At 45.2% G+C, this 12,651-nt stretch overlaps 1 protein-coding gene across 3 annotated transcripts in view; it reads right to left on the reverse strand.

Annotated features, from left to right (window-relative positions):
• ESPN (espin) overlaps positions 1–12,651 on the reverse strand; it is a 284,273-nt gene that overhangs the window by 118,431 nt on the left and 153,191 nt on the right. For all 3 annotated transcript variants that reach the window (XM_073603648.1, XM_073603646.1, XM_073603647.1), the window contains exon 7: positions 10,589–10,872. In XM_073603648.1, coding sequence (XP_073459749.1) covers positions 10,589–10,872 — 284 coding nt within the window. The remainder of the gene's footprint in view (positions 1–10,588; positions 10,873–12,651) is intronic.

Below are 12,651 nucleotides of genomic sequence, written 5' to 3' on the forward strand. Positions count from 1 at the left end.
TTTGATCCAAACCATTCCATTGTAGCTCTGGCTGTATGTTTCGGGTCGTTGTCCTGCTGGAAGGTGAACTTCCGCCCCAGTCTCAAGTCTTTTGCAGACTCTAAACAGGTTTTCTTCTAAGATTGTCCTGTATTTGGCTCCATCCATCTTCCCATCAACTCTGACCAGCTTCCCTGTCCCTGCTGAAGAAAAGGATCCCGACAACATGATGCTGCCACCACCACGTTTCACAGTGGGGATGGTGTGTTCACGGTGATGTGCAGTGTTAGTTTTCCCCCCACACATAGCGTTTTGCTTTTAGGCCAAAAAGTTCTCATCTGACCAGATCACCTTCTTCCACATGTTTGCTGTGTCCTTCACATGGCTTCTCACAAACTACAAACAGGACTTCTTATGACTTTCTTTCACCAATGTCTTTCTTCTTGTCACTCTTCCATAAAGGGCAGATTTGTGGAGAACACGACTAATAGTTGTCCTGTGGACAGATTCTCCCACCTGAGCTGTGGATCTCTGCAGCTCCTCCAGAGTTACCATGGACCTCTTGGCTGCTTCTCTGATGAATGCTCTCCTTGCCCGGCCGGTCAGTTTAGGTGGACGGCCATGTCTTGGTAGGTTTGCGGTTGTGCCATACTCTTTCCATTTTCCGATGATGGATTGAACAGAGCTCCGTGAGATTTTTGAAAGTTTGGGATTTTTTTTTAACCTAACCCTGCTTTAAACTTCTCCACAACTTTATCGCTGACCTGTCTGGTGTGTTCCTTGGCCTTCATGATGCTGTTTGTTTACTAAGGTTCTCTAACAAACCTCTGAGGGCTTCACAGAACAGCTGTATTTATACTGAGATTAAATTACACACAGGTGGACTCTATTTAGTAATGAAATTACTTCTGAAGGCAATTGGTTACACTAGATTTTAGTTAGGGGTATCAGAGTAAAAGGGGCACCATACAAATGCCCCCCACACTTTTCACATATTTATTTGTAAAAAAAAATGAAAACCATTTATAATCTTCCTTCCACTTCACAATTATGTGCCACTTTGTGTTGGTCTATCACATAAAATCCCAATAAAATACATTTAGGTTTTTGGTTGTAACATGACAGAATGTGGAAAATGTCAAGGGGTATGAATACTTTTTCAAGGCACTGTATCAGTTATTGGTGGGGAGTTGAAACACCCCCCCGAGTCTGCACAGCTCTGCCCATTATAAGGGATTCTCAACATCCTTGCTGGATTTTTAAAATGTATTTTATATTATAAAGAATGTTAACAGGAACACGTGGTGGGGAATTACGGGAGGAGGATTTTGTTGTTGGATCATCCAAGAAGCCAAACATAGACTTGGCCCACCAGGCCCCACCTACAACTAAAATATCACATTTAGGTGGACGGGGCCCTTTACAGAAGTGGCTCCCCTGTAAAGCCGGTTGCAGACGCACATCACCCCGTTGACCTTTGAACTGGGAATTCATCTCTGGTCATCTCTGCCTGGGGTTAAATAGCCAAAGAGCTCCCATATCGGACACCAGACACCAGTGTATTCCTTTTCTGTGATATCTGTAGCCTACAACTGTACAGCTCGGCCTGGCAGCTTCCACTTATTAAAAGCAGCGCAATAAAATCCTTATCTACACTCGCTGCTCGGCCAATGACAACGCATGGCAACAGCTGCCATGAGCAAGCATGGCCCGTCCATATCATGCAAATGAGCCTTGTCTTCTATTAGGATGACAAACACAATGCAATTATTCTTTCCAAGATCTCTGTCCATCCCCCATTATGTGCTGTACAATGAGGAGCTCTGCAAAGCCGCGACTCTGCTGAATCATTTATATCACCTTTCAGGGCTCCGGTTTCCATCCCTAGACAGGGGAACGCAGAGTGGATCGATCATTACCAAAGTGTGGCCCTTATCACGCTGACATGTCTATTACAAAGGTTATAGTGGCCATCAGGGAGGGAAATCGGGTTCATGCTGAATTTTGCCTGTTGGGGTTCACCCATCTGCCAAGGTGCAAATTTTGATAACTCCCTGCTAAGGCTGTTAGGAAACCAGCGGCTGCCAGCTTACTAGCAACCAGTAAAACCCCCTTATATTTGATTAGCGACCTATATTTAGCTGCTATATTTGATTAGTGACCATGGCCATATTTGGTCAGTGACTATGGCCATATTTCTTAAGCAATCATGGCCATTTTTGGGCAGTGACCATGATCATATTTGGTCAGAGACCATGCCCATGTTTGCTCAGCAACCATGGTCATATTTGGTCAGCGACCATAGCTATATTTGGCCAGCAACCATGGCCATATTTAGTCATCAACCATGGCTATATTTGTTAAGTGGCCATTGCCATATTTGGCCAGCAACCATGACCATATTTGGTAAGTGACCATGGACATATTTGGTCAGTGACTATGGCCATATTTCGTAAGCAATCATGGCCATTTTTGGTCAGCGACCATGGCCATCTTTGGCCAGTGACTTTGGCCATATTTCGTAAGCAATCATGGCCATATTTGGGCAGTGACCATGACCATATTTGGTCAGAGACCATGGTCATGTTTGGTCAGCAACCATGGTCATATTTGGCCAAAGACCATGGCCATATTTAGTCATCAACCATGGCTATATTTGTTAAGTGGCTGTGGCATATTTGGCCAGCAACCATGACCATATTTGGTAAGTGACCATGGACATATTTGGTCAGTGACTATGGCCATATTTCGTAAGCAATCATTGCCATATTTGGCCAGTGACCATGACCATATTTGGTCAGAGACCATGGCCATGTTTGGTCAGCAACCAGGGTCATATTTGGTCAGCGACCATAGCTATAATTGTCCAGCGACCATGGCCATATTTAGTCATCAACCATGGCTATATCTGTTAAGTGGTCGTGGCCATATTTGGCCAGCATTCATGGCCATATTAGGTAAGCGACCTTGGACATATTTGTTAAGCAACCATGGCCATATTTGGCCAGTGACCATGGCAATTTTGCTGACAAATCACTTTGAAAAAACACCCCCTAGCATTTCTAGCAGTAGCCATCTTTAGTAAGGGCAGCTGGTTCATGTAGCATTTACTTCCTGGAATCCATCTGCCCTTAGTTCAGCCATGCAGGCAGGAGGGTGTCTTTAGCTCAGAAAGCCCCTCTTCCCAAGAAGACTCCAGGAATATATAATTTCATTTTGACCTAGGCCAGAAACCAGGAACTAACTAAAGAAATACACTATATTACCAAAAGTATTGGGACACATGCCTTTTACACGCACATGAACATTAATGACATCCCAGTCTAATGCCCCGTACACACGGTCGGATTTTCCGATGGAAAATGTCCGATCGGAGCGTGTTGTCGGAAATTCCGACCATGTGTGGGCTCCATCGGACATTTTCCGACACACAAAGTTGGAGAGCAGGAGATAAAATTTTCGGACAACAAAATCCGTTGTCGGAAATTCCGATCGTGTGTACACAAATAAGACGGACAAAGTGCCACGCATGCTCAGAATAAATAAAGAGATGAAAGCTATTGGCCACTGCCCCGTTTATAGTCCCGACGTACGTGTTTTACATCACCGCGTTCAGAACGAACGGATTTTCGGACAACTTTGTGTGACCGTGTGTATGCAAGACAATTTTGAGCCAACATCCGTCTGAAAAAATCCATGGATTTTGTTGTCGGAATGTCCGATCAATGTCCGACCGTGTGTACGCCCTATTAGTCCGTAGGGTTAAATATTGAGTTGGCCCTTTGCAGCAATAACAGCTTCAACTCTTCTGGGAAGGCCGTCCACAAGGTTTAAGAGTGTGTCTATGGGAATGTTTGACCATTCCTCCAGAAGTGCATTTGTGAGGTCAGGCACTGATGTTGGACGAGAAGGCCTGGCTCGCAGTCTCCTCTCTAATTCATCCCGAAGGCATTCTATTGGGTTAAGGTCAGGACTCTGCGCAGGCCAGTCAAGTTCCTCCACCCCAAACTTGCTCATCCATGTCATTATGGACCTTGCTTTGTGCACTGGCCCAAATCATTTGGTGGAGGGGGGATTATGGTGTGGGGGGGGGGGGGATTATGGTGTGGGGGTTGTTTTTCAGGGGTTGGGTTTGGCCCCTTATTTCCAGTGAAGGGAACTCTTAAGGTGTCAGCATACCAAGACATTTTGGAAAATGTCATGCTTCCAACTTTGTGGGACATGGATGAGCGAGTTTGAGGTGGAGGAACTTGACTGGCCTCCACAAACTTGCTCATCCATGTCTTTATGGACATTGCTTTGTGCACTGGTGTGCAGTCATGTTGGAACAGGAAGGGGCCGTCCCCAAACTGTTCCCACAAAGTTGGGAACTTTAAATTATCCAAAATGTCTTGGTATTCTGATGCTTTAAGAGTTTCCTTCACTGGAACTAAGGAGTCCACCCCAACCCCTCAAAAACAACCCCACACCATTATCCCCCCTCCACCAAATGATTTGGGCCAGTGCACAAAGCAAGATCCATAAAGACATGGATGAGCGAGTTTGGGGTGGAGGAACCTGACTGGCCTGCACAGAGTCCTGACCTCAACCCGATAGAACACCTTTGGGATGAATTAGAGCGGAGACTGTGAGCCAGGCCTTCTCGTCCAACATCAGTGCCTGACCTCACAAAAACTTTTCTAGAAGAATGGTCAAACATTCCCATAGACACACTCCTAAACCTTGTGGACGGCCTTCCCAGAAGAGTTGAAGCTGTTATAGCTGCAAAGGTTGGGCCAACTCAATATTGAACCCTACGGACTAAGACTGGGATGTCATTAAAGTTCATGTGTGTGTAAAGGCAGGTGTCCCAATACTTTTGGTAAAATAGTGTATCTATTCACTAATGCTAGCAGCATAAGGATTATAAAGAGTTCATGTTGGTTGAGTGAGTGAAGTTCCGCTTTAAACTACATTCAGGCAAAAGCTGTAACACCACAATACCTTCTAGTCTCTGCAAACTTTACAAAATGTAATTTCAGTTTCATTTTCCTAAATATTCCTACAAAACGATGAGGGTGCCCCCCTTTAATTCTCACCGGTCCCTCGGCTCGACCCAATTAAAGAGATTATACACTCAACCATCACTCTCTCTCCCGCTTGGGGACCTTGTAATACGTCCGCCTGCCAAGTCAACACAATGGCGGCATTGTCTGCTTTGTGGTGGTGTTTACCCACCGGCTCTCCGACAGAATAGCAGCATTGGGTACCATTTATCTCCGGGAGGAAAGCTTTGTTGGACGCAAACAAAACACTCCGAGGATAATCAAAGGACCGGGCTGGATTTGAAAACCTCCCTGACAAATATGGACGTATTCTATACCTTTAAAAACAGACGTTGGAGTGGTTGTGACCTTACGGAGCTCCAGGCAGGTGCAATGTTGCGTTAGACAATTGCTGCAAAGGCGATTCACCTTTAATGGAAATGTCACCTTGGAGGAACGTCCTATTACAGGGCTGTGTTTGCACTGGAAGGTTTTGCATTATTATTATGATTAGCTTTTGTTCATATATAGTACCTCCAGTGCTGGCTAGCCCTAGTTCTGTGAGGATGGCTGGATGTGTAGGAAACATCCATATGAAGATGTCTTGGCTTCCAGCTTCTGGGATGAGTATGAGTGGTCAGCCTACCCAACCATTTATGATACTCGGAGAGCATGTTCTTCAGTTCACCTTTATGCGGACAACATTTTGTAACCCAGAGAACCATTGTAAATTATGCTTAGCTTACTATTGCTGTGACCCCATTCAGGAGATTTTCCATACTTCCTGCCCCTGTGTCACCAGGACAAGAGAACATAAAGATTAATAGTACTAATATCAGTCCCTTCACTCACATCAGGGTTCAAGATATCATCCTGGACTTTGACCTCTGCTTTTTGACCCAACATTTAATCACTATTCAGATCCTGCCACCTTCACCTCCATAACATCTCCAAAATTTTCCAATGAACGAAAAAAAACGAGCAAGGCACTAATTCGCTCTCTTATCTCTCCCTTTACTATTCTCTATGACTAACTCTCTCTTCATTGGTCAACTTCTACACAGACTATACCTCCTTCAGTCCTCTTATAAAGGCTGCTTCCAATCTCATCTACCATACCAACTTCTCAGTGTCCTCCATACCTCTCAGCCAATCCCTCCACTGGCCTCCACTCAGTGTCCTCCACCCTCTCTGCTAAACCCTCCCACTGGCCTCCTTTCAGTGTTCTCCACCTCTCTCTGCCAATACCTCCACTGGCCTCCGCTCAGTATCCTCCACCTATCTTTGCCAATCCCTCCACTGGCCTCCTCTCGGTGTCCTCCACCCCTCTCTGCCAATCCTTCCCACTGGACTCTGCTTAGTGTCCTCCAACCCTCTCTGCCAATCTTTTCATTGGACTCCTCTCAGTGTCCTCCAACCCCCTCTGCCAATCCCTCCCACTGGCCTCACTCAGTGTCCTTCACACCTCTCTGCCAATTCCTCCCACTTGCCACCATTCAGTGCCCTCAAAAACCTCTCTGCCAATCCCTCTGCTCATTTCCTCTGTGTCCTCCAACCCTCTCTGCCAATCCCTCCACTGGCCTCCATTCAGTGTCCTCCAACCCTCTCTGCCAATCCCTCCACTGGCCTCCATTCAGTGTCCTCCAACCCTCTCAGCCAATCCCTCCACTGGCCTCCACTCAGTGTCCTCCACGCCTCTCTGCTGATCCCTCCACTGACCTCCATTCAGTGTCCTCTGCCCCTCTCTGCAAATCTCTCCACTGACCTCCATTCAGTGTCCTCCAACCCTCTCTGCCAATCCCTCCACTGGCCTCCATTCAATGTCCTCCACCCCTCTCTGCCAATCTTTTCACTGGCCTCCACTCAGTGTCCTTCACACCTCTCTGCCAATTCCTCCCACTTGCCACCATTCAGTGCCCTCAAAAACCTCTCTGCCAATCCCTCTGCTCATTTCCTCTGTGTCCTCCAACCCTCTCTGCCAATCCCTCCACTGGCCTCCATTCAGTGTCCTCCATCCCTCTCTGCAAATCTCTCCACTGACCTCCATTCAGTGTCCTCCATCCCTCTCTGCAAATCTCTCCACTGATTTCCATTTAGTGTCCTCCATCCCTCTCTGCAAATCTCTCCACTGATTTCCATTCAATGTCCTCTGCCCCTCTCTGCCAATCCTTCCTATTGGCCTCCAATCAGTGTCTTCCACACCTCTCTTCCAAGTAGCAAATAAAAATGAATATTTCAATGAATGTTACTGAGTATTCGGCTGAATTTTATTATATTCCATGTGGACTGAGTGTGGAGACACGTCAATCAGAGCACCGGCTTGACTATTAGAAGCCGAGTCCTGTAGTGGAGGGAGAATAAAGTACTATTTTCCTATTGCAGGAGTTGCTTTAAGCCCCTAAGTGCTGGCAGCTATGCGTTCTCCTTTAAACCTTTATTCCCTTGTTCTCCTTTTGCACCGGAGCTCGGCTGTCAGTGTAAACATCTGTTTCCTTAATTGCTGGAAGCCGCGGTGCAGTTAAATATGAATGTTAATTAAAACCCCAAAGGAAAGTGATCCTGACGTCTAACTATACCGCCAGCACCCTGGACTAATCCGGTAATGGCGGTGGGGGAAGTCTTACTGTCAGGAGGCCAGGTGTAGGATGAGGCTAGAGAATAATGTATGATCCGGGAATCGGAGTCTTACCTATGGAACCGCCGGCTAATATACACCCAGCGGCTTCAGGTTTTTTTTAAAAGGAAACCAACAAAAAAAACAAAAAATGGCAGCCGCTCAGATCACAATATAACTAGTAAGGGTGCAAAATGTGCCCAGGGGCACTCTACCAGGGGTGGGCAAAATCATTGCTTGCCTACTAGGACAATTTCTTCATTTCTTGCACACATGTTAAAGTCAGCATTTTTTTTTTCTTTTTGCTAGAAAATTACTTCACACCGTACCCCCAAATATTATGTACCGTATTTATCGGCGTATAACATGCGCCGGCGTATAACACGCACCCCAAGTTTAGGAGGGAATTTTAAGGAAAAAAACTTTTAGGAGGGAAGTTTAAGGAAAAAAAAACTTACATTTAAATGTTCATCTGCAGCCTTTCCTCAGTGTCCAGTGCAGCCTTGTCAGTGCAGCTTTGCCCCAGTGCAGCCTTGTCAGTGCAGCTTTGCCCCAGTGCAGCCTTGTCCCCAGTGCAGCTTTGCCCCAGTGCAGCCTTGTCCCCAGTGCAGCTTTGCCCCAGTTCAGCTTTGTCCCCAGTGCAGCTTTGCCCCAGTTCAGCTTTGCCCCCAGTGCAGCTTTGCCCCAGTTCAGCTTTGCCCCAGTGCAGCCTTGTCCCCAGTGGTCCGTGCAGCCTTGTCGCCGCCGACATACAAACGTTTAGTTTGTATTTTTAAACATGGCGCCGCGGAGTTCGGAGGGACTCGGGGGCGCTCGTTCAACTGAACGAGCGCCGCCAAGGACATAGTGACTGGGCGGAGCCGAGATACACATATCCAAGGGTTCTCGGCTATTCTCGGCGCCGTTCACAGTCACGCCCAGTCCCTATGATGGACATAACACAGGTCCAATGGCGGGACTGGGCGTGACTGTGAACGGCGCCGAGAAAAGCCGAGATCCCTCGGCTATGTGTATCTCGGCTCCGCCCAGTCACTGTGTCCTCGGCGGCGCTCGTTCAGCTGAACGAGCGCCCCCGAGTCCCTCCGAACTCCGCGGCGCCATGTTTAAAAATTCAAGCTATGTGAATGTCAGCGGCGATCGCGGTGATCGCTCCGACACATCACAAAATAGCGGGGATCGGCGTATAACACGCACCCACGATTTTCCCCTTATTTTAAGGGGAAAAAAGTGCGTGTTATACGCCGATAAATACGGTATTTCCTAAAAACAGAGGCCCTGGAGAATAAAATGGTGGCTGTTTCACTTTTTTATGTCACACAATATTTGCGCAGCCATTTATCAAACTTAAATTTTCAGGAAAAAATACACAAATATATATATATATATATATATATATATATATATATATATATATATATATATATATATATATATATACACACACACACACATACATACACACATATACACACACACATATACACTATATTACCAAAAGTATTAGGACGCCTGTTTTTACACACACACAAACTTTATTGGCATCCCAGTCTTCGTCCGTAGGGTTCAATATTGAGTTGGTCCCACCCTTTGCAGCTATAACAGCTTCACCTCTTCTGGGAAGGCCGTCCACAAGGTTTAGGAGGGTGTCTATGGGAATGTTTGACCATTCTTCCAGAAGAGCATTTGTGAGATTATTGGTTTTGGGTGTAAAAACACTGTAAGGTGCACTGCAAAGATAATAATTTGTCATTCTCTGACAAACTCTTTTCTTACTAGCCGGTGTGTTGGGGCCCAAACCTGGTGTTGGAGCACCCACATAAAGTCCCTCCAATTCCAAGTATAGGAGCCTGCACTGTGTCCCAAGAAAAAAATACTGTGCCCCTTTAGTAGGAGTAGTGGGATTTGTCCAGTGGCCTCTCACCAACTCCTGTGCTCCTTCAACCAGAGCAGGGGGGGGTCGCACTAATACAGGAGGTGTGTTACTGGCCAGATCATCAAGTGAAAACAGGGGGGGGGGCTAAAAAAAGAAAAGAAATGCAGCCACCACATCTAATGATTGGTAGTCTGCAATATATGACATTCTTGGTTTTGGGTGTAATAGAACTTTAAGTTGCATTGCAAAGATAATAATTTGTCATTCTCTGACAAACTCTTTCCCTACTAGCCGGTGCATTGGGGCCCAGATCTGGTGTTGGAGCGCCCACATAAAGTCCCTCCAATTCCAAATATAGGAGCCTGCACTGTGTCCCAAGAAAAAAAACACTGTTCCCCTTTAGTAGGAGTAGTGGGGTTTGTCCAGTGGCCTCCCACCAACTCCTGTGCTCCTTCCTCCAGAGTGGGGGGGCACTCTAATACAGGAGGTGTGCTACTGGCCAGATCACCAGGTGAAAACAGAGAGATAATAGCCTAAAAAAAGGAAACTAATGTAGCCACCACATCTAACGATTGGTAAGCTGCAATATAATACATTATTGGTTTTGGGTTTAATACCATCTTTAAGGTGCAATGCAAAGATAATAATTTGTCATTCTCTCACAAACTCTTTTCTTGCTAGCCGGTGCGTTGGGGCCCAAATCTGGTGTTGGAGCGCCCAGATAAAGTCCCTCTAATCCCAAGTATAGGAGCCTGCACTGTGTCCCAAGAAAAAAATACTGTTCCCCTTTAGTAGGAGTAGCGGGGTTTGTCCAGTGGCCTCCCACCAACTCCTGTGCTCCTTCCTCCAGAGTGTGGGGGGAGGGGCATTCTAATACAGGACGTGTGTTACTGGCCAGATCACCAGGTGAAAACAGAGAGAAAAAGCCTAAAAAACACAAAAAAACACGAATGCAGCTAATGATTGGTGCCATATGTGACATTTTTGATTTTAGGTGTAATACTGCTTTAAGTCCCACATGGCTTGAATGGTGGGGGAGGGGGACCCCTAACCAAATCTACTTCTTGTAAGTCAGGTCAGGTACACGTCACAGATTACCTCTTCCTGCAGGATTTCGCTCTCCACGTGCCGAAGATTGTTCTTGGCCTGGACGTAGATCTCCGATGTGTGCTGACCCTCGGGAGGGCTTGGCGCTGGATAACACGGGGGTGGCGGGAGTCTGGAGTCAGGAGCCGGCGGCGGCGGTGGCGGCGGGGGAGGAAAGGCTGGCGGTGGGGGAGGAGGGATGCTGCTATCACCTTTCTTGCCTCCACTGGGGTTGATTTCGGGATTCAGCATGTCCATATATGTTTTCATGTCATTTGTAGCCGTTTCAGGGGGTCCTATAGAAGGCAAAAGACAAGGCAGCGTTAGGAATTCCAAAATGTTATTTAAAGCCTCAATGAAGAATAGTGCTCACTGGTTTCCAGAAGGGGGCGATAGTAATGATAAAGTAACAGAGTTTGTTTTGTTTTTATAAATATAATGTGGGAGATGTATCATCATTGCAGTAAGTATCCCTTTACTTTTTGGAAACCTCATAGCAGTTCAAGAAATTCAGTTTTTCTGTTTTTGTATAATATGAATATATTTATCACATTAGCATTTTAATGTTGGAATAATGTGTTTATTTGTATTACTTATCAGCTATAATATAACAAAGATTGTAAAACAGAGTGGATCCTGAGGAAGCTCTTTTTGGGCGAAACGCGTTGATCCGCGTTTGTTGCCCGCGGGTGTATAGGTGTTCTGACCACATGTTTATAGCTGTGGTCAAATGTCTTTTATTTAAATGGAAAATATACTTTAACCACTGAAGGACTGCCCCACGGCAGGGCGGCCCTCCTGCGCAAAATCATGTACCTGTACGTGATTTCGTGCACGGGGTCTGCGGTGCGCGTGTGTGCCGCTGGCGACCCGCTACTGCTGTGATTGGACACAACAAGAGCCAATCAGCGACGTCCGCCGGAACCCGCCGATCGTTCTACGGAGAGGCAGAAAGGCAGTCTTCCTATGTAAACAAGGCAGACCGCCGTTCTGCCAGAGTGGAAAATGGATCTCTGTTTTCCTTTAGTCAAAGCACATCCCCCACACCTAGAAAGCAGCCCCTAGGGACACATTTAACCCTTTGATTGCTCCTGGTCTTAACCCCTTCCCTGCTAGTGTCATTTGTACAGTGAAAGTGCTTTTATTTTTTTTAGCATGTCAGATTTGTCTGCCGCAATGTCACAGTCCCGCTAAAAATCGCTGATCACTGCCATTACAAGCAACAAGCAAAAGCAAAGCACAAGCAAAAAAAAAAAAAAAAAAAATTAAAAATTCCATAAATATATCCCATAGTTTGTAGACGCTATAACTTTTACGCAAACCAATCAATGTACGCTTATTGGGATTTTTTTTTTACTAAAAATATGTAGCAGAATACATATTGGCCTAAACTGATGAATAAAGTTGATTTATTACATTTTTTTTATTGGATATGTTTTATAGCATAAAGTAAAAAAAAATAATTTTTTTTTTTCAAAATTGTCAGTCTTTTGTTTGTTTATATCGCAAAAAAATAAAAACCGCAGAGGTGATCAAATGCCACCAAAAGAAAACTCTATTTGTGGGGGAAAAAAAAGACATCAATTTTATTTTTGGGTATAGTGTCACATGATCGCGCAATTGTCAGTTAAAGCACAGCAGTGCTGTATCACAAAAAATAGCCTGATCATGAAGGGGGTAAAACCTTCCGGGGCTGAAGTGGTTAATCTGTATAAAAAAAAAAAAAAAAAAAAAAAAAAGATTTTTTTTTTTATCTGCATTGTTAACTTTGTTATTTGGAGTATTTTTGGGCACCTAAAATCCCCATTTCCCATAGTCTCCCTGTTGGAGAGACAATGGGGGCACTTTTCTTGTGACTTATCCCTTTATCTACGTGAGCACCACCCTTCATTACTAGGCCATTTTTTAGTGCTCGAATAGTTTGACTGACAAGAACTCTGTCATGTGACATTGTAACCAAATGGATTTTATATAATTATTATTATTTTTTTTTTTATTCAAAATCTAAATTTATTAAAAATTATTATACAGACATACACAAATTCATACATAGATGGCATGGTCATTCCATCAAA

This window comes from Aquarana catesbeiana, linkage group LG10 (assembly GCF_042186555.1).
Source record: "Aquarana catesbeiana isolate 2022-GZ linkage group LG10, ASM4218655v1, whole genome shotgun sequence".
In the NCBI taxonomy this organism is placed as follows: Eukaryota; Metazoa; Chordata; class Amphibia; order Anura; family Ranidae; genus Aquarana; species Aquarana catesbeiana.